Source organism: Pomacea canaliculata, linkage group LG1 (assembly GCF_003073045.1).
Source record: "Pomacea canaliculata isolate SZHN2017 linkage group LG1, ASM307304v1, whole genome shotgun sequence".
Classification (NCBI taxonomy): Eukaryota; Metazoa; Mollusca; class Gastropoda; order Architaenioglossa; family Ampullariidae; genus Pomacea; species Pomacea canaliculata.
The window spans coordinates 45,367,684-45,394,023 of record NC_037590.1 but is presented as its reverse complement, the minus strand read 5'-3'; the positions used below and the strand labels follow the sequence as shown (position 1 = coordinate 45,394,023).

Genomic DNA, 26,340 nt, shown 5'->3' with positions numbered 1-26,340 from the left:
TTGACGACGAGTAGTAAGAAAAGCCGAGCTTATTCAACCCACTTAATCACGATTGAGTCGCCAGTTCCAGGACGATCGTTTTTTTGCTAGGTTATCTCGTTATCATCACCTCGCCTCGCGAGGTTAGCCTGCTGGAGTCATCTCGCCTCGCCTTCGTTAGCATCATCTCGCATCTTGAAGGACACACCCTGTCTTTCGTGGGGTATCACTAGAGCCATTCTTATATAACACAGTTCTCTTCTGCACTCCTTCAAAAAAAAAAAAAAAAAAAAACAGCAACAAAAATGTCAAATCACGAGGTCTAATCGTTTTATGATGGTGGAGCTGAATGGTGGAGATTGGGGATGTCTTTTAGTGCTCGGGGGGATAAAGGAAAGTTCAAGATATAGGACAGTAATAGACTAAAAGACTTGGAGGTATTCTTGAAAATTTCAATGTAGAACTATTTCTGATATGCATGTCCGCCGTCAGCGATTCTAATCAGCACAACTGGCTCTGAAAAAGTTGATTCTTCCTCAACCAAAGCTTCGTCCTCCGTCTGGTGCACGCGCGGCTTCTGGAGCCGCCTGCATGATGCCATGGCGCCTGGAGGCTGAGGAAGCCCCGACAATTTTCATTTGGTCTGCCGGTGGCCTGGTGCGGTCTTCGTCGCCTTTCTGTGTATAATTCCACTGAGCTTATGTCGCATTCAGTTGCCGTAATTCCTTCAGTAAATTCGTCAGAAGCACCTTAGCCAAGAAGAAGTGGGAGGAGAGATGAGTGAGAAGCCTGTCAGTGCTTCAATGGATGTGGAGAAGGAGGGAGAAAATCTCGAATACTTAATGAAGAGAGCGTTGCTTTGTAATATTAACAATTACTTTGATTTTGACATTGACGAGTAGTAATAAAGACAGGAATAAAGATGGCATCGACAAGGGTCATGTCTGGAGAAATTAATGGAATTTGAGCAGGTTCATTTTGTTTCGGTGTGCAAGGAACTCCAGCAACAAGCCCACGCAGACTGGCTTGTGCACTGAATCACTATCTCTCCAACAACAAAAAAATAGATTGAAAATTAGCTTCCTGTATGTTTCCATCCATTAAACCAAATTGCCACTTTCGTATCTTTAACATCTGTCCTTTCTACCAGATCCCTCGGCTCTACCTTTGATAACCGAAATTCATCGCAGTCCGAAAACCTGATGACCACACTCCTGTGTCTACCATGAGGATCTGAAACAAACTCCACTTTCTCTGCCCCCCATTCTGTTACTGCTGACTTCATCCCAAAAATCCTTAAAACCTTTTCCGTTGAAGTAAGGCTTGCCATCAAGACTTTTGTAGTCCCTGTGAGTGGTGTTAGGTTTGACTTCGATGTGTTGGTGTAGATTGGTCACAGGTGTATAGTGCTAGGGTGTGATATGTTTTCTGTCGGTCCTGGCAAGCTTGCAATATATGTGAAATATTTTATTATTCTGGAAGCAGTGTAAAAACAACCAGCACCATAAAAAACTATGCCAACGACAACAAGCAAATGGATGTGGAAGAGACAAAGTCTAAAGAGGACAAGGATGAGAACCCAGCAGGTCACGTGGCGGAGTGTCTGTTGGATGGAGTGAGGGGAGGAAGTGTGGAGGGTGAGGATGAATAGGGTGGAGAGTGTTAGTAGGTCGACAGCTTGGGTTGCAGCTCCTACTTTTCCAGACTTCAGCAACTCATTTTGTCACCCCAGTGGGCGGGGGAGACGCCGGCTAGCAGGGTTATGTGTAAGTTTGTCACCGAGGTCAGCAAATGACTGGTAGGTTCGTGGTTTCCAAGAGCTTCTTCGCTGTTTCCTTTCATTGTCTGCCCGTCTTTGTACAAAACTACAAGTCATACAAAACTACACGCCCTCGTTTGAATTACTCATCTTCATACTTGCCAGGCCGGTTTCACACTTACCAACACATAGTACGGTGCAGACCAGTGGTACATCGCATAAATAAAGTAAAGGTCACAGACTGCCTTATATAGAAGCAAAGTAAGTGTTTCATCGGATTTGTAGATGGACCTATCCTTCTTCGTCTGCCAATTAATTCTTCTAATAACTAATTGACTGAATTAAATTGACTTTTACCGGAATGTGAGGAACTGAACGGTGCTCACACATAGTACTTGACTCTCTCTCTCTCTCACACACACATACACTATGCTACATATCTTACACGACATACACAAGACACTACACAATCTTTATATGCGCACACTCTCTCCCTTTCCCTCTCTCTCACAGACATACACTAAGCATACACGCTCACACACCTACACTGACAAGCACGCGCGCAAACACACCTGCACACACAAGCACAGGTGTTCATCACACACTTTCACTGGCGCGTGCATGGCACTTCTAGACGACGAACACACACACACAGTTGCAATACAACATTTAGCAACAACGACCACTCCGCTGTGCAGCAGCCCATCTGTCGCACACAGCGCTGCACGCACACCACGCGCGGACACACGCCCCCGCACGCACGCACGCACGCAGCCAGAAAAGGAAAGCAGCCAACGCAGCGCAGTCCTCGCAGCCCCCGTCTTCCTCCCTCGCTGCTGGGGGTCGGGGGAGCACAGTAAGAGGAGGCAGGGGGATGTTGCGGTCACAACATTGGCGACAACGAGGCGACATCCACTGCAGGGTTCGCCAGCAGCCACCGAGGGAGCCATCGTCGTGCCCACTCCCGCGCCGCACTGGGGCCAAGAGCGGCCATGCGCTTGACTCTTAGCACGAGGCCAGCGGCGGTGGGGGCCAGGGACGGTTCGAGTCCCGGGCCCGAGGCCTTTAACCCCCAGCAGGTGAGAAAAACTGTCGGAAAAACAAGAAGCGACATCCCGTTAGAGCTTCGCGCACCAGGCAGGGAAGATGCTTCTCAGGATTCAGGCTTGTTTTCCTTGGAGGATCTGGATGGTGAGTGTTACTGAGATTTCTTTGTAAATACCATGTTCATATGTCATACTGGTAGATGCTGTTATTAGACGTTTTACACAGGTAAACACGTACAGGTGTGTTTAAAGAAGAAAGGAGGAAAGAGCAATCGATACAACACGAAGGGACAGCAGGAGGTATAGGTGTCTGTCCTGACTTCAGAACAAACAGAAACAGATGGAGGAGGAGTGTGTGGGTGAAGATAAGTGAGATTAGTATCCTCCCGGCTACGGGTCGTTGTGGTGTGTACACTGTGGGTGAGTTCTCGCGCAATATCTCTGCCAGGTGACAAGAACACGTAAGACACGATTGTAAGAAATAAAAAGCCCGACAGCTGCGGCCTCAAATTAAAACATTACAGTATAAAATGTGCTGCAAATGCTACACTAAATGGTCTTCCGATGTTCTTGTGTAGTAGGGGTGCAGTCTGCAATCTGTGTAATAACCGTTTGCAGGTTGGAAGGCGAAACGTGGTGATGTTTAAAGACATGTCTACCATGACTAACATAAAGACATGTCTACCATGACTAACATAAAGACATGTCTACCATGACTAACACAAAGACATGTCTAACATGATAAGTCCACTGGCATAGTGGAATCCCGCCTTCATGGTACAATCGTGACGTAAGCACTATAGACCTGTCGACATCCGCCATCAAAGGTAGAGGCCAAACAGTTATGGTATAAAAATTCGGAAGCAAATTGAAAATGTGTGCGTAATATATTTTAAATTTTTTTTTCTTTTCAGTAGCCGTAGCTGTTTCCTGCCTTAGCGTGTTTCGGTCAATTATTCCACAAGGTGGCTGACTGCTTATAAATGTCTGACAATTGTTTTTAAATGGCATTTAAAGGGGTTTGGAAACCGCGAACCTGCCGCCCCACAAACGCTTATCGCCCTAACGCTTTGAATATTCTTCCCTTCTTTTTTAGGGTTAGCTGAAGTGCAACACTTCTTAACTAAATTTACACCTTGCGAAAAGGTACGAAATGTTTAACGGGCATGTCTGAGGTCTGTGCCAGTATAAAAAGTCTAGTGTACTGTGTCACCAGTCGGCCATTTTATCCTCCGGGCAAAAAGGTTTCTGTTTCCCTCTCACGCCTGCCTCGTGATGTCCTCTCTTCCTCCCTGTCACACCTGTCAGAAATTTGTCAGCACATATTTTCTTCTCCCTCTACTCCCTTCCCCCATGCTCAGTCATGCGTGTCCGGTGTCCTTGTTTTTACAGTTTTTATCTAGTGTAACCTTCCTAAATTATTCGTCCTTGCTGGGGGATGTAGGCTGCTACAGGGTTCGTGGTTTTCGATTGATTTGCATTGTGATGAAAGTCGTTTTGAAAGTTTGCAATGTTTCTTTGAAGGATGAACAAATGAAAAACTTCCTCAAGTAGATTTTACTGACTGAATAAGTATTTTGCTTAATTTGTCAAGTGACAGAGCACATTTATGTAGTCGATAATAATGGTGGTGGTGATGATGGTGGTGTAGAAAAGGAAAGTTAGCTAAAGCAAGTTAGACTGTAATAGAATAGTATACTTTTATTATAATATTATAAGACAACCATCTAGATGATTTACATAAACAATTAAACCAGTTAGCCAAATTTAACAGTTTACATAATCTAATTACAGATGGTCCTCAATTAACAGTAAGGTTAAGTCTCGATAAAGCCATTGTGAGCTAAAAATATTGTATGTCGAATATAAAACAAATAACCAGACCAACTAAACATCATACTTTAGCCTAGCCTCCCTAACACGAGGATCACTTGAATATCTCATGCAAGGACCAAAATTCAAACTTTAAATTACAGTAACTACTGAATGCCTATCACTTTCATACCATTGCAAATTCGAACTATTGCCGGAGATTGTCTTTACAAAAAAAAAATAAAAAATAAAAAAAAAATTATCACGGATAGGAAAGAAAGACTGATGATTTTGAAAAGTTTTTCATCGAAAGCACGATGACAGTATAGCACCATGATCACACAGTTTAGCAGCAAAATCCCGTAGTTTAGCAGAATAATCTCGCAACAACAGAGTGCTCAAGTGCAAAGTCATTCACAAAGTTTACAAAGACATCTCAGGAGGGAACAGCATCGTTGAGTAGAGGATACATTGGCAGCAGACACGACATGGACCAGGGAGGCGGGAGTGTGTCCAAGACATCGAACAGCACGCAATGCAACACTTCTTTTCTCCTCCCCCTTGTACTCGCCCCTTTCTTCAACATCCAAGACTAAATCCTTTTTTATCTCGAAAAGTCGAGAAAAAGACAATAAAGTTTGTAAACGCCCACTCCTGTGTTGTGGTGCCAGGATTAACTCTGTTTCCGAGAATCCAGTTTATCTCTTTTTTTTCTAGAAGGCTTTGTCAGTTCTCGTCAAAGCTCTAATCCATCAGAGTAAGAAGATGCTCTCTAGCTGGTGAAAAATTACATGGCTGATGTGGTTGAAGAAACTTTCGGGATGCATTTGCTTGTCCTTTAATAAGATGCAAAGCTTCTTTGTAAAACATTACACGTGTTGAATATTCCATAAAACATGACCATCATCTAACAAAATTTGTATAATTATCAAAAGTCCTTCTTTTCTGTCTTATCTCCTTCTTGCTTTTATTGATGTGTTTCTCTCTTCATTCTCTCCCTATTCTGCATTTATGTTTTTGTCGTTTTCTTCCCTCGAGTCCGCCCAGTGTATCGCAGGAAATCCGGGCAATCTATGCACATTTGATTGAGTGGTCAGCCTTGGAATTGGCAGTGATGTTCCCATTATTCCCGTGATTGTTGCCTGGGAGCAGCAGCAGAAGCTGCAGGACTGTAGCAGTCTGTCCACGAACTGCCAAACGCGTGTCGCTTAGGCGATGAAGTCCGCGGTAAATGAAGACACTTAGGACTCGGCAAAAAGTTAGCAAAGGTGATCTGGGAAGTGTCCTTTGCCAGGGATTTTTTCCCCTTCGTCAGAGCAGGCGAGATTCAAAGTCAGACAAACTTCCCCACCTTAAATAAAAGAGAAAAAAATTTACAAAAAAAGGACAGAAAAAAGAGAGAAAGAAAAGAAGGTAGGAAGGTTTAAAAATAGCATGTGACGTCATCAACTAATAATGCCACTTTAATGAACACCTTCATTTCTTCCCTCCCTCCCGTAAAGAAACGGCCCAGTGGTGTTTGTCACCAACACAACAAAGATCGGGTGTTCAGGTCTCGTCTTGGGCGCGCCGTTTTTGTTTTTTTTTTTCCTTTTTTTTTTCTCTGCACGTTGGAGCTACTTAGACGTGAAGTACAGATGAAGGTATAAAACACTTTACTGTCCATGAGGACAAGGGCAAAAAATACCTTGGCTCAGAGGAACTTAAATATCATCTTCGCTGTCAACCATCTGTACTCATGGTTATGTAACAATAGAGCCTGATTGTTAACATATAAAATCCTCTCATAGTCAGTGTCAACTTTCACACGTGAATATTCCCCACTTCTTAAAAAAATGAAAAATTGACATAAGTTTAAAATATATTTGCTTTTATCGCCATTGATCAGGTAGACTGTAGACCAAGCACGCCTCGCTATCTTACAAAGAGAAATCCGAGAAAGGACAGAAACAAAGAAAGAAACACAAGAACGAAAGTTAAAAGTCGCTTCTGACTTCATCATCATCATCATCTAACTGTCCCTTCCACGAACGCTTCCAATGTGTTTTAAGAAAATGACTGTCGATGTTTTTAGGTCCTGTTCTTTCAATCTAATGTCAAATCAGTCCTCAGATGTTTTCGTCAGAGTAGTTGCAGCCTCGCTGGCCCTGAGGTCTTTAATTAGTTTCTAAATTAGTCTGTGAAACTGGCCAACTTTCTAAGAAACTCAGCACTAGAATTCGGAAATGTTACATTTTTTAGTTACAGATTTTATAGCATTACTTGCTTCCTCGTCCGCCATGAGTGGCAGGTAGCTACTATTCCTCATGTGCATCATCAGCCCACGCACACATCACTCCTACCTGCAAACACCTGACATGCCGGGTCACCTGCACTTAATTTCGTGTTCCGGTGTTCGTGGTCTTATGAAACTCATGTAGAGGCAAACTCCTTGAACTTTCTGTTATTTTTAACAGCTTGCTATCAAACAATGGCATGTCGTGGCGCTTGATGAGGTTGTCGCGGTTGGTGGCACACTGATGCACGCGTCTGTCACCACGAGAGTGACAGTCGGGGGTCGGGTGGGTTCGGTTCTCGGCTCTGTCATAATCTTTCTCTGGATTTGACCTGCGTCGGCGGCTTTTCTCCCAGTGACTGGATAGTGGATTTGATTAATGCTGCCCATGGTACTCCTCGCATCCACCTTCAGTAGGGTGGGAGAGAGAAGGTCTTATTCAAATAAATACTATCGTTCATTTCACTTTTGTTTTGATGGATGTTTGCTTTCCTTCTTCTCCCGTCTCCCTTTCTTTTTTTCATTTCTTTTCTCAGATTTCCAACCTGTTGGACCAGGTGAGTCTCTTCAGTAATAGATAACAATCGATTTCTTTGTCGTCTCCTGAGCTTGTACAGGTGCGTGTCTAACTTTGTACAGACTTTAACCTTTAACCTTTAACCGCACGTAGTTAAGTACCATTAGGCGTCTTACCTCTGTGCCATTCTAGAAGAAAAGGAAAGGATTTTCTTGTCCATCTTGGATGAGAGTTCCATAACCTTACTGCCCTGATGAATTATAGTCCCTCCTTTGGTCTTGTGGTCAACGGCAAAAACACTTCCTTCTAGGGATTGAAATATAAATGGATGAAAGAACGCATAAAAGTGTTTAAGCAATTATTTATTCTTTGAAACAGGGTTATAATTCGTGGACACGAGTATAGTAACGATAGGATAACAGGATAGCATGGTGTGTGTCTTTAAGTTACAAAACTTCATAATTTACTCGAACAACAAAAATACTGAAAAGAAAAACTAGAATAAAGTTCAAAAACTATAAAACTGTAATACAGGAGTTCACTTATATACGTGAGTACAATCTGCATAATTTACACTCCTGTCTACGAGAGTAAGTCTTACAAAGGTAGTAAAACCGTCTAATGAAATGTCTCGACATTTATTTCTGTTTTTCTATTTTTTAAAGAACATCACTGATTACTTTGACCTTAATTTACTGGCACAACACTTTTGGACACAATTTCCTTTGTTGTTACAGAAAAATAATCTCGTGGGTGTTAAAACAGCTGAACTGTCAATTGTTCCAATTTCCACAGTCTGTAGAATTTTCTTTTTTTAGAATTAACCGTCAACCACTTCAGCCACAACGTGCGACTTCCTCACGTTGCCTTGGTTTCGCACGTGACGGAGCTCCAGCGTGTGACCTCTTCATGTCAACAGACTAAGATGAAATGTCCGGACCCTGTTGACTCGAGAAAATAGAAATAAATGAATAAATGAATGTGACAGGCTACCCAGAGGGATTTCCGAGATAAAACATGGGCCTCGTGATGTTTCACGAATCGCATCAAGAGCACTTCTGTCTTTTTCCTGTTTCTTGCCGTCCTTGGCTTCGAACACCTGCCTGTCGCCTTGACATCACATCACAGGTCTGATGAGTGGTGGACCCGTTGGTGTCTGACTGCAGGAGGCTGTAAAAAAGTCATTAATGAAAACTCAGGTAGGAGGTTGATGTGTGTCGTCCTCCATGTTGCTCCATAACACAAGCGATTCCGTATCAATCTAAATTCGTGCAACATTTTATTGTTATTTCTCGAGGTATTATTATCGTCGTCGTTGTTATTGTTATTATCTGTTGGTGTAAATGTTATATAGCCCCAATGCTTATTAAGTCTGAAAGAATAGTATATTAAATCGTAAATTGGTGGTCAATGAAGAAAGTTTTTCTTCGAAACAGAAAGACATCTTTCATCTTTCAAAAAAAAAGAAAAAAGGGAAAAGCAGGTCCTTGACTGACCATCTACGTAAATGACATAACAGCAAAATAAATAAATAAATAAATAAAATGAAAAAAAATAATAATAATATAAAGGGATGGGAGTAGATTCGCATTTCACCCTTATCCCATAGCAAAGCAGGCATAGCTTTCAACAGGTGCATCTGCACAGAAAAAACACTGTGCCTAAGACGAGAACTGAATCAGGACCATCGAATCTCACTGGTCATCATATCTAGTTTTACATGCACGTGGTATTGGTCATACATAATGAACCGTGCTATCGGTCACAAACATTGGTAATGAATATTTAACCATGGTATTGGTCACAAACATGTAACCATGGCGACACCACATCGTATTTAAAGGAAACATCAGAATGGTCATCTCTCTGACCAGTGATGACCACAGAATCTCTACTGGGGCTTCGGTCTGCACTGTTTCATTCACATCCATCAGTGCCAGAGAGAACATGTGGGCAGGTCAAAGACAGCTGGTCCTTCGGAAAGAAAACCTTTGTAGATATGTTGAGGTTTTCGCTAGCATAGTTTGCATTTATAACTTTTTTTTTTTTACAATTTATGGCCGTAAATTATTCTTTACTTTTGTGAATGTTTCAAATATAGGTCATTATTCTCTTCCGTAATGTTTTATGATTTCTCTTGTTTTAAGGATGATTTATTAATGTTATTTTATAAAGATTATAAGGAACGACTTTCGCATAATCATCTAATTTTATTTTATTGTCGTTAACAAATATTTTTTGGTGCATTGGTTATCTTCAGACAACGGAGGAAGGAAAACTGATTTGTGTAGACTACCCATCAGGGTATAAAAAAGACAAACAAAAAAGAGAAATGCCAGAAGATTCTCAGAGTGGCTGACAAGGAAAAAATGAGTGTCGTGACAGTTCAAAGTACCGGTGTACAAAATAATTAACTAAAATATTTTTAAAAAACGAAGCAGGAATTAATTTTGTTTTCGTCGTGTTACTCGGTGACAGGAAAAGACAGGCGAAGTGGCCCTGATGTCACTTGGAGACATCCTTAGCAGGAGATCCACCCGGCTTATATCAGAATATTTCTCTTTTTATCCCTTCGTGATAATTGTAAGCCCAAACTTTTAATTTTAAAAGAGCTTTCTGATATACTTTTTAGGCAACAAGAAAGAAAAATCCCATGAAAATCAGGGATGTAAAGAGTCATTCGAGGATGAACAAAAAAGAAAGAATTAAAGAAGTGAAGGGAGAACAGAAAGAAGAAAATGAATGAATGAAAAAAAGAAAGAAAAAGAAAGAAAGAAAATGCTTCCTACATAAAGTCATGAGTTGTAATAAATTGATAGCTGTGCTTAGAGAGAGGTAAAATGTTTTTGTTTAATGTTGTTCCTCTTGCTTGACTCTTTCCTTCCATTAACAGTTGACTTGGAAGAGGAGTTGGAGTACGTTGGGTAATAAGTTGCGAAATGGATGACCTGACCTGATCAGCTTTTATTTTCTTTTAATTTTCTGTGCCATACAATGATCTACAAGTATGCAGCACTCTAGAGATTTGAACCCTCACCTACTGAACTCTGCGTTGACGTGCGCAAAAAAAGAAACGCACCGATCATTGTAATTTTCCTCTCGCTTCGTCCTCTTATTTTCTTTTTATTTATCTTTCGCTGTCTCTCCACAAGGCTGTCTTTGTTGTGCACAGGACGGGACCAGCAGGTGGGTCAACCTATAATCGAAGCCTCACCTGTCTGGCGATGGCCTCGTCCACATGCTCCTTTCGTCTCGCATTGAGCGGTGTGAACACCTGTGTGACTTTTTACTGTCGCAGGCTGGTAATAGCTTGTCAACGAGCTTTTTCCGAGGGCTGACGTAATTTTAGTTCATCGCCACGTGTTTTATTAAAAACCTGCGTAAGACGTCACACAGGTATGTACCCGAGCATTTTGTTGAATCAGCGCGACGCATGAGGAAGGAGAACAGGTGTTGTGGGGAAACACTTTAGGAATCAGTTGATGATCAGAAATCCTTTTGGTAGTGAGGTTTTACAAACTGCATTTATATGGGATGGGATCAGTATTCTGTGTGAGAGAGAGAGCAGTGTCCATCCCCTTTCTCCATCTTACTTTTTTCCCCACTCCTACGTCACCTATCCCTTCGACAGCTGGCTCGGGTTGGGTTATTATGCAGTTCTACACGATTCTGAACTGTGTGAACCTAGGACACTAGTACTCTAACTGATCTTTGACATACTTTCTATGCAAACTACATTTTATCAGGGCGATCATTGAAAATAGTAACGGGTCATAATATACAATATTTAAGACAACCTCAGTTAACACTTGCTCTGTATTTAACACCACGTGACAAAAAGTCAACACTGATATAAAATATCTCCCAATAGATAACAGATACATATAAAATGACTTAAAGAACAAACTTATTTAAATATTTAAAGTACAGATTTGGTTTGCTGCCCACAAAGAACCTGTACCCACTCTTTATTTATTCACCGAGACTGCGACTATTGCCATGCTTGGTTTGTCTCAAATGTCTCACGTGGTGTAGAGAGGAGGACCTGTGTGTGGTCCACACTCCAGCTAATCAGGCCAACAGCTGCTGCAGCTTCCTGTGGGCTTTGGCCATCACAAGGTTCAGTTTATTGCTTTTTTCTGAACTTGGCACACGAGTCTACTTTATAGCCAGTCTATTGAGCGCTAAGGTGGTGGAGGGGTGAGATACGTCACATGGCAGTGGTGTCGTGGGAAAAATGTCCCCATAGAAATAAAGACGATAGACAAAAAAATGTCTACAGCCGAAAAAATGTTATGTTGTGGATGGAAGGGAGGAACTATTTTATACACAGGGGAATACTGCTTATAGAAGTGAGGGTGTATGAAAAACATCGAGGTTGTGAAATTTTGTCACATTGTGAAAATTATTTTTTATTAGAAAGAAAGATTTTGTTATGATATGACACAATGACGGCTTTCATCACGCATATGCATGCATGAAAACACAGAGATAGAAGAATGAATAAAAGAAAAAAGATAGAAGAAATAAATAATGTTTATTGCTCCTGCTTTGTACTTCATTGTTCTATTTACAGGCTTGCATGTTCATTGTCCAATCGGTTATTTATATTCAAAAACCACATTTACTCAGTAGTTAAGGAAGAAGCTTTGAACTTCATAGAGTTGACCATGGATGTGTACAGGTGGATTGCTGTCTGTCTGCCAAGACCAACGCTCATCCTTTTGCGAAGTTCTCCGCTGTTAGTCTCGGCGAGCCGTAACAAAGAATGTGACTAAACCGGAAGCTCTGTAGTCTCAAGCCTCGTTTTATTATTAACTGGGAAAAATGTCAGCAGTCCAGTAATACAAGTTCGTGAGTTGAAGACTGATTTGTAAAAGCACCATCTTTAATGAATGAACACCATGAGTGAAAGCTCGATCATCTACGAACACAGAACTAATTAATCGCAGAATTCACTTTAAAAGAAGCTTAGCTCTCCATTGACTTGACAAGGATGCTGGAGGCAGTCTTGCAGTATGGCAGTATCACAACCCTACACCGCAATAAAGAACACCAGGGTCATGGTCACTGGCGGATTAATCGAACTTCTTCTCCTTGAGCCGATGACGCACAAATGGGCAAAAAGCCAAGGATAAGACATAAGTTTAGACACTAGTTGTTATTTGTATTCAGGTAAACAAGTTTGGAGAGTCTAAGTTTGACACAAAAGGTCCAGGTGATCACCACTCAGCAGCGATGCAGCTTCGTGCGTTACGGAGGCAGAGTAATGGACTTGTTTTCTTCTGACGCCAGTTTCGGTGGGTAAGAGTTTGTCACTCTAGCTTTTCTGGGAGATTATCGAATGAAAGTCTTGTTTATTTATTGTGCTTATTCGATGGTTAGTGTTGATGAAGAAAATAGGAAGTACGGTCAATGCCAGCTAAAAATGTCAGATACCTCTTTCTCTATCCTCTCTCTCTCTCTCTCTCTCTCTCTCACAAACACACACAAATACAAGAAAACGAGTTCTTCGTCAGATATGAAACATTGCAGCTGCGCGCATTGACGAGTTTCTCGATCACAGGCAAATCGTCAATGAACCTTTCCCTTACTTTGTGAATGTGTCATTAGGTAATATTGTCATAGTGTACTTATCTGTCCTTGTGGTGTCATCATGGAATGTTGCTGTAGATATGTCTAGTGCTACCATCATGGAATGTTGCTGTAGGTGTCTGTCCTAGTGCTACCATCATGGAATGTTGCTGTAGGTGTCTGTCCTAGTGCTACCATCATGGAATGTTGCTGTAGGTGTCTGTCGTTGACCCAATCTTCGTTACGCGGAACATCCCTGTGTTGTGGTTGAAGATGTCATTCAAAGTTGAAAATAATTCCAATACTTGCCAGAGTAAGGCAAAGTGAAGCATACAGCATTGTGGTGGTGGTGGTTGGGAGGGTGGGGAAAGGAGCGAGAAAACCTCAACATTAGTGATTAGAAAAACAACTGACATTAGTCTTTAATGCCAGCCTTTTAAAGTTATTCAGAGAAATCACCTGAACTGATAGAGCTTCCCACCACCCTACCTCTCGAGAGACACCTGTTTCAATATCCTCTCTCGCTTTCAGCTCCCCACTCTCGCTCACTTACCTCACTTTTCCTCCCTGTTCATTCTATTCTATCCCCCCATCCTCGTTCGCCTTTCTCACTGTGTCCCTCCCTGTTCATTCTACTTTTCCTGTCTCTACTGTCTGCCACCATGTAATTTACCCGCAAAACAAAACACTCACTGCTTCTTGTTGATTGTTTGTGGCACCTCTTCATCGAGAACACTTTAAGCGAGGGTGGACGTCAACCTCGTATAATGACAGCCTCTGTCTTTGTGGAGCAAATTCCTCTTTTTGTTTAGAGCTTTCCTGAACAGCTTTTCCTAGGACTGCAGTCAAGTACTGTTGATGTTCTTCGTGTTGTGCTGAGAGAAGTCTGTCCTGATGATCCCCATTGGTGTAACGTGTGTAATGGTCGTGTTGTTACATTAACCCTATCGTTATGCCACGAAAATATAGTTGTGGGAAGAAGGAACCTTGCCTCGTTCTACTTAAAGCAGTCTGCGTGGGCGGAGGACTGGAGTGTATCACGCAAGCTGTTTACCTACTTAAACAACATCCACCCGATTTCTGTCTGTCGTGTGGCTGTCAGCACACAGTCGCCATGGGTCTGAGACCCGAGTCCTCCGATGGCGTGAGGACCGAGCTTTTGGCGCGTGCATCGTGTTGCTGCGACAGCTCGCGTGCTCAAGTGTCACGTGTTAGTCCTTGTCGCATCCGATGCTGATGTTGAGGGTACTGCGTCACATTCACGCTGCTGCTGCACGTGACTAGGCCAGGATAGTGAGATAGTGCAGCCCTGAGGTGTCAGCCCCTTCTGACGGTTGATACATTGTCTGACCATAGGAGGACACTAATTCATGTACATCTGACCGTTTTATCAAGGATGCCGATGATAGGCAGATGCTACTCCTGACCTTTGGAGCCAGCAGGCTGACAGTTTATGTATTGTTGACCATTCTTCTAGTAGGTTCTGAATTTGTGGCTGTCCAAGCCACTAACAGAAGTTCTGTCATTACTAGCTAATAAACTGTGGATTCAAACTTACAGATTGGAAATAAAACTGATAACATCTGAATTGCTGTAGAGATGCTGAATCATTTTAACTTCTGATAACAATCTCTCTCCTGCAATAAGTTTGTCGTGCACGCAAGGGGTGGGGATGGCTGCGTGTTTTTTCCTGAGTGAGTGATGAGAGAATACAAGGAAATGGAGAAAGGGCAACACTGTTCTCTATTATGAATTATTTGAAAATATGAGAAGAAGATTATGCATGTTTAACTTAATATTTATCCTTAAACCAAGGCAGGCGTTGATGAGATCTGTTTCCTCTCCAAAGTGATTAATATATTATCACTAGTCGTCAAATGATGAATTCTGTATAGTTTACGATATTCCCCGTCATGTCATCCATCATTGCAGTCATCCTTGTACAAACATGCCCGTAATGTTGTTCTATGATGTAACCACACTTGTTTAGTCTCTTCCTTAAACCTAACAGTAAACCAGATTCTTCCTTTCAAAGGTGACAGAAATGTGATTCCTGCTGCACTCACGCAATCCCGGCAAAGGAAAAACAACAGAATCGATGACCGAAAACAGAAACTGCGCCAATCCCCATCTGATAGTACACCACCTGCGTGGCTAAAGACAAAAATCAGGCGGAAAGGGGTTAAAAAAAGATAATCTGTCGTGGTCCTCGTCTGTGACGTGCTTGCGGTGGTTTTTCTTATCCCTTACCTGTGACATGGATGTGGCAGTCGTCTTTCCTCATCTTCATAACTACAGACCCTGAAGTCTTTTAACAAATGTGTGAAGCCCGCTGGGGAACGAAAAAACAAACAGCCCGTCAGGGTTGTCCAAAGTCCAAACCGAGGATGAGGTGTCCAGTGATCACAGGCACTAGACTGGAACTCACCAGGACGCATCCACCTTATGACTTAAAACTCCTGAGGAACCAGAACCAGTAGCCAATGGCTCTGCTCTTAGTTGACCCCAAACGACCCTTTCCTGATCTTCGCTGTAACCTAATATCTTAACGGACTTTATCTGCTTCCCTGGCTGACATATTTTGATGATGATGATGATGATGATGATGATGATGATGATGATGATGATGATGATGATGATGATGATGATATCTGTAGAGCGCATTTCCCCATGTAGATGCAAGTTCAATGAGCTATAGACTAAAAAATATAAACAAAGCTACAAAGACTGGGGAGTGAGAGGAACAGAACGCTTGATTATAAAATATAATTTCTGACAGACTGACAGACTTATCACACGTCACTACACGTCACATAAGGATAAGACAGACCACCACAAGCCCGTCACAGTCGAGAGATCCCACAGACTGGTGTCCAGTTCAGCTTGTTCCTCTTCACTGAGCAGTGATTCCCTCGCATCTTTTGTCTGCCTCGAGAGAATCGCGTTGCACGTGCATGACCAGTAGACTTTATCTCTGCCCGCCATGATATCGCCAAGGGAGGTAATGGTTATCCTAGAAAGAGGAAGCAAGTGAGTTCATGTATATATGCTAAAGGATTTTTTTTTAAAGGGAGGTCACTCCGATGCTGTGCTGAGATCCTGTGCGACAGGAAACTGTACGTCACTCTCTTCCCTTGTGCGTCGCGTCATGCGCCCCCGCGCTTCCGACTCAACCGACGTCCAACTGTCACCCTGACAACCACACCACGCATGCGCATTGCTTCGAATTTCTCTGAACGCTATCCAATTTATCCTTTGTTCTAATTTAGGATTTACGCATGCGAGGAAAGTAGAGTGCTTACCTCCTACAAAGGTGCCGACTAATTTTATTTTTAATCAGGAATAAGAAATTTTCTGATGTGTGTCTATTTGTTGAGATACTTTGAGCACAGCCACGATCAGAAAAACAAATAATAACAACGCTTCCTCGGTGACAAAAAAGGACATCGACATCAGTGGGCGGTTTTAACGCCTTCGCACTTTTACTAGAGATCGGTTGGGTCCGCAGTTCGTTTTGCATATTGTATTCTGCTAACTCAGAAAGCCCAAACAGTAAATGAAGGTCCGTCTACCTCTACACTGTCTGTACTGTGTCCGTTTTCGTCCTCAGGGGATATTTTCTGTCCATAAGTGTCAGACACAGCTCTCCCTATCTCTGCCCAATGCACCCACCTACACAGACATATTTCACTGTCTTTCAGGTGCTGCCACCTGCGCGTGGTGAGTGATAGAAGCAAAGATTTATTGCACCATGGGCGACTTAGAGGCCAATTCGACTAGGTTGTTCATGGTATGCCGTAGAAAGACAACACCCCGATCTGGCCTCACGTGTATTCACATTCCAGAAGCGTTGATAAGGTTATTTTCTACCTCATCAAAAGAAAGAAAGAAACAAAATATTTCTTCTAAACTCATTATCAGCCCACATCGTGAGCTCGGAAAAAACACAAATACAGAGATAAGCGGGCAGGCAGGCGAGGGCACTCGTCGTTTTTTAAGTAGGGTGGTGGTGGTGGTGCTGGGGGGGGGGTTAATAATTAGTCTGGGTCAGGTCTAGTTTGCCGTTGGCTTGGACCCTGGTCTCTCAGAAGAGTATTATACTTTGATCGATAAGCATCGAATTTTCGTATTACTTGATCCATACGGAGAAATGTTGTTAATAGAACGAAGGATAGACAGATAAAATACCAGAAGGTTGTTATGTAGAAACAAGCAGCTGGCCCTGGTCTTCCTGGCATAGCAATAATTACATTTTGTGTAGTTAAAACGGCTACATAACTTTTCCAGAAAGTTATATCATTTTGATTATTTGTCTGGTCAGTCTGTTCTTTCTTTCCATTCTATGTTTCTTTCTTTTTTTTAATATTAAAAGGTAGTAAAGCATTTGGTCCTGACAAACTGAAAACAGAACTTTACAACACTCGATACATAAAACTAAACCATTTTAATGTCATATTTTATGTTTTCTTATGAATGTTTTCTTAGAGGTTTGAAGCAAGCTGTTTCATTCTCATTATTTATTAATAAGTTAGCTTTACCAGCGCTAATGCAGTTGTTCTTCTATTTATTTGCAGACGATAATTATTGCCTTTTTCCTGTCACAATAATTGACCTACAAAACTAGTTAAATATTTGATAGACAACAACAAAACTTTTGGACTTAGTTGTAAATAATGAAGAAGTCAAATGCAGTTTTTGATGGCCCAAATCTGGAAATAGTTAATGCCTACAAATATTTAGGAATAATGTTGTCCAGACGAACTTTCTTATGTTTTAGATGAATTAGAGCTCGTAAAGGAGTAATTGCGATTCTAAAAGTTCTTTGGCATCTTTAAAGTCGTAATCTGTTATTATTTTTCAAACTGTTCAATACAAAGGGAGTCTATTCTTTTGGATGGTCTGATGTGCGTTAATAGCGATATTATTTAGACAATCCACTTGTTTGCTTTGAAATATTTTCTTAATGTGACAAGTAGAAATGGAATGATTTACTGGGAATGTGGTCAGTAACCATTCTTCTTTAAGACTTTGTAAGATGCCTGGCATATTGACTGAAATTTGCAAATTTGATCACCAATCGACTGCCTAGCAAAAGTTGTAAATACTTCACAGTTTCACAGTTTCGTTTCGAAGACACTAATTAACTTCTATGGATTGAGCACGGACTAAAATCCCTGGACTGCTGGCAGGCGATTTTTTTCAAGTTAACTGCTAAAACGAGGCATGAGACTACAAAGCTTCCGGTTTAGTGACATTCTTTGTTTAGGCTCGCCGAGACTAACAGCGGAGAACTTCGCAAGAGGCTAAGCGTTGGTCTCGGCAGACAGACGGGAGTCCACCTACACACGTCCTTGTCCTGAGTTAATCATATTTGTTTTCTTTGCATAATGATTTGGCCGATGGTTTAACGACATCTTAATTGCATTGTCGTCCATTTTCATGGTTGTTCCAGCAGTGATAAATCTCTCGTCCGCATCCATTTTCATGAGCTTCATGTACTCCTCTTTCTGTCCAGCAGTTCTGCGTACTTCTATCACAGCGCCACCTGCTGTTCCATCCAATCTGTACTTTAGTAACATCACCACCTGCTATGTTTTACCAGCTGTATATTCGTATTTAACAGCACCACCTGCTGTTCGATCAGCTCAATGTCCTCACGTAAAAGCGCCACCTGTTGTTGCAGAGTCGACTCTAGGTCTTCTGGTTGGGTGCTCGGCCGCCGCCATCTTGCTGGTCCTCGTCGCCGTGCTGCTGTTCTGGATCCGTCGTCGTCGTCGCCGCAAGTCTCTTGACTCTGGCCTCGACGATGTCAGCAACGATGGCCTCACCAAGTCAGCTCCTTCTTCCAGGTGAGGACAGTGAAACACACTTATGTCGCAGCCAGTATCGAGTGTCAAACGGTAAATGCTTTTAACCCAGCTTAAACTTTTTTCTGTAAACGAGAAATTTATGGCTATGGCAGCATATCTCTTAATGCACTTTTGAAAGAATTAAGTATCGTGTTTGCCTGAAAGTTCAATTTGCGTTGTGACTCAGACACGAAAATGATCATCGGGTTCTCATGCGTGTAGAAAATACATTTCAGGTAGGCAATGGAAAAATGTCAAAAGTAATGTCATCCAAAAGCGACACAAGAAAAAGCCATAAAAAAGGAGATGGTTGGAGTGACCAGGTGAAAATTACAGAGGATGAGTTAACACAGAATAAACCAGATGTTGCTGGAAAGGGATTTATGATCTTTGTTGATCGTGACGGAAAACACAAAGAAAGAAAAAAGTACCGTCCAAATAATGAAAGAATAACGGACCATAGTGGACAGAGGGAACAATGAAAGGATGGTAAAGAAATGATGCGGTGTACCTACCTTTGCGATTACTAAGCAATGCCATATTTTTATCCATCCCTTTCTTCAGACATTTTCTTCGCAGTGAAGATTAGTTAATGGTAGGAGTATGAAGATGGTGCTCAAGATACATGCTCGCTTACTCTGTCAGTCATTCATACTCGCTCTTCTCTACTGTTTCATCAGAACGCCTTCTCCCAGTCTGCCGAAGAGACTGTCTTGTCCCGACGCCCTCCAGTTCCCCAAGAAAGGACTGCTTGTGCGCTCCATGACCGTGGACCGAATCCCAGACTTCACTTTGCCAGAGCGCGTGCAGCCTCGTTCAGGACCCGAGCGGGTAGGCAGCATGACCTCCCTTCAATATCAACAAAGCCTCATTGGCTCTCTGCAGCCGGACCTTTACAGGTGGGTAACCCTGTCCGCAGTGTGTAGAGTGGCTGGCAATAGGTGGAAGAAGGAAGGTGGTCAAAGGTCATAACACTACACTGGTGGGAGGGCTACCCCTCTCCCCCTGTAGGTGTTTTATCACGAGCTAGCAACTAAGGCTACGCTGAGAAAGTGTTGAAGAAAGTGATATATGTGAATGAAGTTTATGAATATGATAATGTTTCTGTGACGATGATCCTGTTGTAATGACTTTGCAAAAATCAGGAAGAATCGTTGTTTCATATCGCAGATAGTACCACCTTGTCAGACTACAGATGTAGACAGAATATATGTCGGTGGTCAAATGAAGAACTGAGCCTCCAGAAACAAACAGCTCGTTAGCATTTGATTATAATAAACATACAGAAAAAACACAAAACTTTAACATTTGGATATAAATATATACAGCACAAAAATAGAAACAAAAATCTTGATAATTGGATTTAACAGATACTCACAAGCAATGTCTAAATTTCTCATTGGCAGCCACAACAGCAGCATGTCCGAGGACGAAGAGGCTTATCTGCCCATGTCTACTCACGGCCGCCTCTGGTACTCACTGGTGTACGACGCAGCCGTTGAGCAGCTCACCGTCACGCTCATCAAGGTGAAGGACTTACCTGGTGAGTCTGTAGCGACCTTTGCTCACAACGGTTCTAACCCCTTGTGTCAAGCTCCATCACCGTCAGGTCATTTCCTCTCAAAAATTACACATTTGCAAGTTATATTTATTAATCCAGCGAGATGTCTTTATTTCGAAGAGATGATCCCTTGTTTTTGCGGATTAGCCATCCTGGAATTTGTTAACTTTATTTTGTTTAGTGTTTTGTGTTTATTTTGGCACCTTCAATTTACAACACCATAAAACCGATTTCTCTTCATTGAGTAGATGCTAATGCATTTCGCATAGCATCATTAAATTTATTTATTTTTTTATTTAGTTACGCTGACTCTGATTTTTTTATTTATTTTTTGGTCAAAGATTTGGTGAGATATCCTTATCTTCCGCTTACTTTTCCGATTCTTGTTTTCCACGCGCAGGGCGAGGCAAGAGTCTTCATCCACGAGATCCTTATGTCAAGTTGTTCCTTCTCCCTGACGACAAGACTTATCGGACCTCTAAGTTCGCAAAAAGACACTGTCTCCCATTTTCAACGAAACATTCGTGTTCCAGGTTAATCAATCTCCATTTATTTATTTTTTTTTTTTAGTTTATAACCCTCAGGGACCAGGTCTACTTTCCACAGCTTATTTCTAATTTTAAACATGCCTTCGATGAGTTTTTATAAAACAGCTTTATAAAATGTTTCCAAACGAGGTGCACGAGCCACATTTTAGAATATTTTAAGCTAAAATCGTTTAATCCGATCAGTCCTGCTAATGTAAATAAAATCGTCTCCCATGAAAAACCAGCCAAGGGATATTTGTACGGAGTGGGAGCAGAATTATTGAATGGATTATTTACTCGTCGGATTCGACAGTAGTATAACAAATAAAGTCACATCTATGGTCGATGTAGCAAATGCAGGGAATATGGTGGGATACGAACACCGCGATGTAAACAGATCAACAACCAGCACGACAGGCCAACTCACCCACTACCTGCACGTGACATCTGACATCTGACCTTTGATCCAACAAGCGTTTCTTCTCTTTCCAGGTGGGCGCCAACGAGGTGAAATCGCGCGTGCTGCGTTTCTCTGTCTATGACGTAGACAAGCGAAAGGTGCGTCATTCCCTGGGTCACGTGATGGTTCCGTTGAAGGAAGTTGATTTCACCCATGCTGACACGTACTGGGCCGACCTGGAGCCGACTGCGCAGGTTATTACTTTATTCCTGAGCACGACGAAGCACACCTGCTGCTCCATATCACCTTGCACTTCATTAGCGAGCACTGAGCTCAGCTCTGTAGTGGGGAGCGATGGACTGTCAACATTCTGGCTTTTATTTCTTCTTTTCATTACTTCATCTTCCTCCTTCTTGTTCTTCTTGTTGCTCGTCTTGTTCTTCTTGTTCTTGTTGTTGTTCTTCTTCTTTTTCTTCTTGCTCTTGTTCTTCTTCTTGTTCTTTTTGTTCTCCTTGTTTTTCTTGTTGTTGGTCTTCTTGTTGTTCTTGTTCGTATTGTTCGTGTTATTCTTCTTCCTGTTGTTGTTGTTGTTCTTCTTCTTCTTCTTCTTCTTCTTCTTGTTCGTATTGTTCTTGTTCATCTTCTTCTTGTTCGTATTATTCTTCTTCTTGTTGTTGTTCTTCTTCTTGTTGTTGTTCTCCTTGTTCTTCTTGCTCTTGTTCTTCTTCTTGGTGTTCTTCTTCTTGTTTTTCTTCTTGTTATTCTTCTTCCTGTTGTTGTTGTTGTTCTTCTTCTTCTTGTTCGTATTGTTCTTGTTCTTCTTCTTCTTGTTCTTCTTTTTCCTGTTGTTGTTGTTCTTCTTCTTCTTGTTTGTATTGTTCTTCTTCTTGTTGTTGTTCTTCTTCTTGTTTTTCTTCTTGTTATTCTTCTTCCTGTTGTTGTTGTTGTTGTTGTTGTTCTTCTTCTTCTTCTTCTTCTTCTTCTTCTTCTTCTTCTTCTTGTTAGGGTTAGGGACCTTCTTCTTCTTCTTTTTTGTCATCATCGTCGTCGTTTTGCTCTTGCTTAGTTCTATAGCTGATAACTACGCCATAACTAATCTTTCCGTAAAGGTCTAAACGAATTACAGTTCCAACTTATTTAATCATCAGACTGATTGTGTTCAGTTAGTCGACAGCAACAACCAATGGACTGTAGAGTCAGAATTGTACCGTTAGTATCACGTGACATTCACTCTTAACAGACACTTTCTGTCTTTAACTTTCTTGATTAATGAAAGTTGAAACAGTCCAAGCAACAGATAAGGCTTTTCCTGCTCATAATGTCGTTAGTTTCGGAGATGGAAAGTGTTGCTTGGTGTCACCGACAGAAAAGTCTAGACTGTCTGACGACACTGCAAGCTATTTATAGCTGTTGTGCTATTCTTGGCGTCCTAAAGTACAGTTAATTATTTTAGAAGTTGGTTGGGGGAAGGAATGGGGGATATCGGATTAGTTATCAACATCATGATAGAGGTGGCAGGGGAAATAATTATGCGCACTAAAATAGCTTACCTCCCCTGCTGGGCAATGACGTCAGAGAAGGAGACAGGCAAGAAAAACAAAGGTCTGAAAATAATCTCAGTAATTTAATAACATTGATGCTTCTAACAGCACGCGCTCATAAATGTTTGTGTCAATTTAAAAATGGGAAATAAAAATAGAAGAGAAAAATGAACAGGAAGTACTCATTGCTTAAGTTTTTATAAATGACTTATTCGGTGGGCTGATGAGAGCAGCTGATATGAAATGTGAAGGCTGTAAGGCACATAGCCTAGTAGTTGTAGCTGCAGTGAAAATGAGTCTAAACTCACCGATCTTGAGAGTGAAATAATTTTATTCAGGAATACTATTTGAATTTTTTTCCTTACAGACTTCGGCGTCTCTTGGTGAGCTGCAGGTGAGTCTGTGTTACCTGCCTCAGGTGGAGAAGATCAAGCTCGGTATCATCAGGGCTCGCGGTCTGAAACATGCCGACATGGACGCGGAAACAGGTCAGACAGAAGCTTACTTTTGTAGTTTCACGTATGTAGAGTGTTTATTTGGTGACCATTCTAGTTGTAATCGTCTGCTACTGATTACCAGTGGTAGAACCACAACTTTAAGTACCACTCCTTTGAGAATGTCTAGAAGGTTCCCTTACATGCCTTCTTAAACCAACAAACTGTCCAGTGTGTGACTGGCAGCTTTTTTGTCCTGGCCGAAACTTTCATGATTGCCAGGTCAGACTCAAATATTTAGAAATAAATTTCTAATGAAGAAATTCCTTTAATTTATACTTCAAACAATCTAACCTCAAGGCATATGATTCTTCATATCATTTTTATACCGGGGGTCAGCAACAAAGCGTGAACTACAATAAAAATGACACTTGAACAAGTCCCTCAAAGGGAAAATGCACTGTATTTTTTTTTCCTTTAGGTGTGTACCTGCGTGTTCACCTGTGCTATGGCCGCAAGGTGTATCGCTCTAAGAGGACATCAACGAGACCTGGAGCGCTGGACGTGGAGATCAACGAGATGTTGTCCTTCTCAGTATCCGGAAAGCAGATGGACTCGTGTCGCCTGGAGCTGGCCCTCATGGTGTCCAGCGCCCGCAGCGGAGTCTTGAGTCACGACACGGAGTATGGGCGCGCAGTCATCGGACCTTTCATGTATGCCCGCGGGGAGGAGCTGCTGCACTGGCAAGAGATGCTGGCCCAGCCACGCGTGGCCATCTTGCGCAGCCACGCCCTAGTGGCCTGCAGCCAGCCATGATGACCAATAGGCAGGAAGAAGCAAAACAAAACAAAAAACCTCGCAAGACAGGTCGCAGGGAAATGGCCATACTGAACTGATAAAGCACGTCCACAACATTCAAGCTTTGGCTGCAGATTTTTACAGATGAATTTTTTTAATGTAGCTAACAGATGGGGTTAGCAGTCTGTCAAAATTTTGAAGCACATGTAGTGACTGTCAGCTTTTTGGTCAAGATGCTGTTCAACGAACAAGTCGCTGGACGTACCGGTGAGAGTTTGTTTGATGTTTTTTAAAAATCTGATCTGACTGGAATTATGCCATACAGGCACAATTTTAAACAGCGCAGGATACAAGGCAGCTAGAAATTTCAGTTAGAAATGGATAAAATTTTTAACAAGATATAATTGTCCCAGATTGTGTACTTTATGAGAACCGCGACCACACGAGAAAGCGAGTGGGAGATTTTGTGAGAAAATGTATCTGAGCCATTCGATACAATATTCCCATTTGTCAATCTGTCCGCTCGTTCGGAGGTAGGTATTGCATATTGTTTGAATCTTTAGTCCTTACTCTGTTTTTAAGAAAAGATTTTTGCCTACCCCCACAACTGAGAAAAAATTTAATGTCTACTAATATTTACACTGATTGTTACAAAAAAAAAACACACACACACACACACACAAAACAGGAGAAAACTCAAATGATGTCGATGGCATGACCTTATAAGAAAACCCCTAAATGAAAATCGCGTCTTTAGAAACCTTATTTTGTAAAAAAATGTCATCTGATTAATTTTAAATTTTTGTCAGCAAAAACACATTGCATTCCAGAGACAGCAATGATTAAACTACCTGGAAAATTATTGCTGGGGTGGAGGGGGTGGTGGTGTTTCCAGTGACATGTATTAGTTCGTTAACTTGACATAGAGTTCACGATCACAACGAAGAGCGAATTATGACAACTGGTAGATGTAATACAAAATGTAGATTCACTGTTGTGATGACAGCAGATACAAAATGTCTTGAAACCCTGATTGATCATCACTTTCAAAACAAAAGTTGCTCATGTGGATGATATGGTGGGCATCGGCCAACTGACTGTCAGTGTTAAATTCTGTTCTAGACATTCAACAGAAAGAAAAACAAAAATGTCTAGTTGTCTGCGACTGGTTTTTGCGAAAAAGGGAGAGAACACATGCTGAAAGGGGAAACTACTCGTAAACTTTGTGACTGTCCATTAGCTTGCTACACTTCACTAAAGTCACAGTGGTGAACACTCGCAGTCGACGATGCCTTGAACATTCCTAGCTTTCTAATTCTCTACTTCGCCATTTGTTGTGTCAGTGACAGTGACAGCCTGTACTGCCTTGTGTCAAAGATAGTTTTTAATTTCCTAGTTTTGCTAGAATCTACATTATGTCCGTGATTGATGGTTTGAGACGTGGGCACAGTCCTTCTTGTGCAGGTATCAATCGTACTTTTATTTCTTTACTTATTTATTTCGTAGACCAGCGTCGTGCGATCGAGACTAAATTCTTTTTCTTAAATGACATGAAAACAGTTGGTGATGTATTTGCATATTCTACATGCGCTTTCTAATCCTGTAAATAAACATTTTGATAAAATAAATAACTAGACCAGTCTCACCCACCCCCATACCTTCGCCCGTCTCAATCGTTTTTGTAAAACATAAACCTGTTCTGAAAGAACCACGAGCACAGCTACTTACAGCCTACATATTGAGGTTGTCTAAACGCAGTATTATCAAAAGACTCTTTACAGTTAATATTGAAGTCCATACAATGCTAGAAAGTATTGCCCTCATCTTAAGTTAGTATAGTTTGTAGCCACAAATACTAAAATAAATGCCAAAAGACAGTTTTAGCAAATTAGTACTTACTGCAGTATCTTGACGGGATGTATATATATATTATTTAGTTGCTAACATTTACAATCAGATGATAAAAATGTTAGGTTTTTTTTTCTAAAACAATGTGAAGTGAAACCAGTTCTTCGTTGTTTTGTGATTTGCTTTCTTCTTTAAAATCTTGGTTTTCATGTTTTTAGTTTTCTAGTAGCATCGTGTCGGGACGTGTTGGCGATACTTGTGATACATCGGCTCATCGTTTTACTGGATGTGGGTTAGTTTTAAAAAAAGGTCACATTCCGCCTTATTGTATTGTCTGTTGCACAGAAGTACACTGTCAGACATTTTGTGGCAGGAAATAAAACTCTTTTCATTGGTTCGGTGGTAACCGTAGTATTATCT

General features: G+C 41.5%; 1 protein-coding gene across 1 annotated transcript; it reads left to right on the top strand.

Moving 5' to 3' along the window:
* The first annotated feature begins 2,531 nt into the window (after positions 1 to 2,531).
* Positions 2,532 to 26,326, top strand: LOC112570506 (synaptotagmin-15-like). Its single transcript, XM_025248953.1, is given in 9 exon segments — positions 2,532 to 2,929; positions 18,646 to 18,811; positions 19,492 to 19,710; positions 20,218 to 20,354; positions 20,773 to 20,853; positions 20,856 to 20,905; positions 21,392 to 21,553; positions 23,208 to 23,328; positions 23,756 to 26,326. Coding segments are annotated over 9 exon segments (1,470 nt in total). The 5' UTR covers positions 2,532 to 2,730; the 3' UTR covers positions 24,091 to 26,326.
* The last annotated feature ends 14 nt before the right edge of the window (positions 26,327 to 26,340 follow it).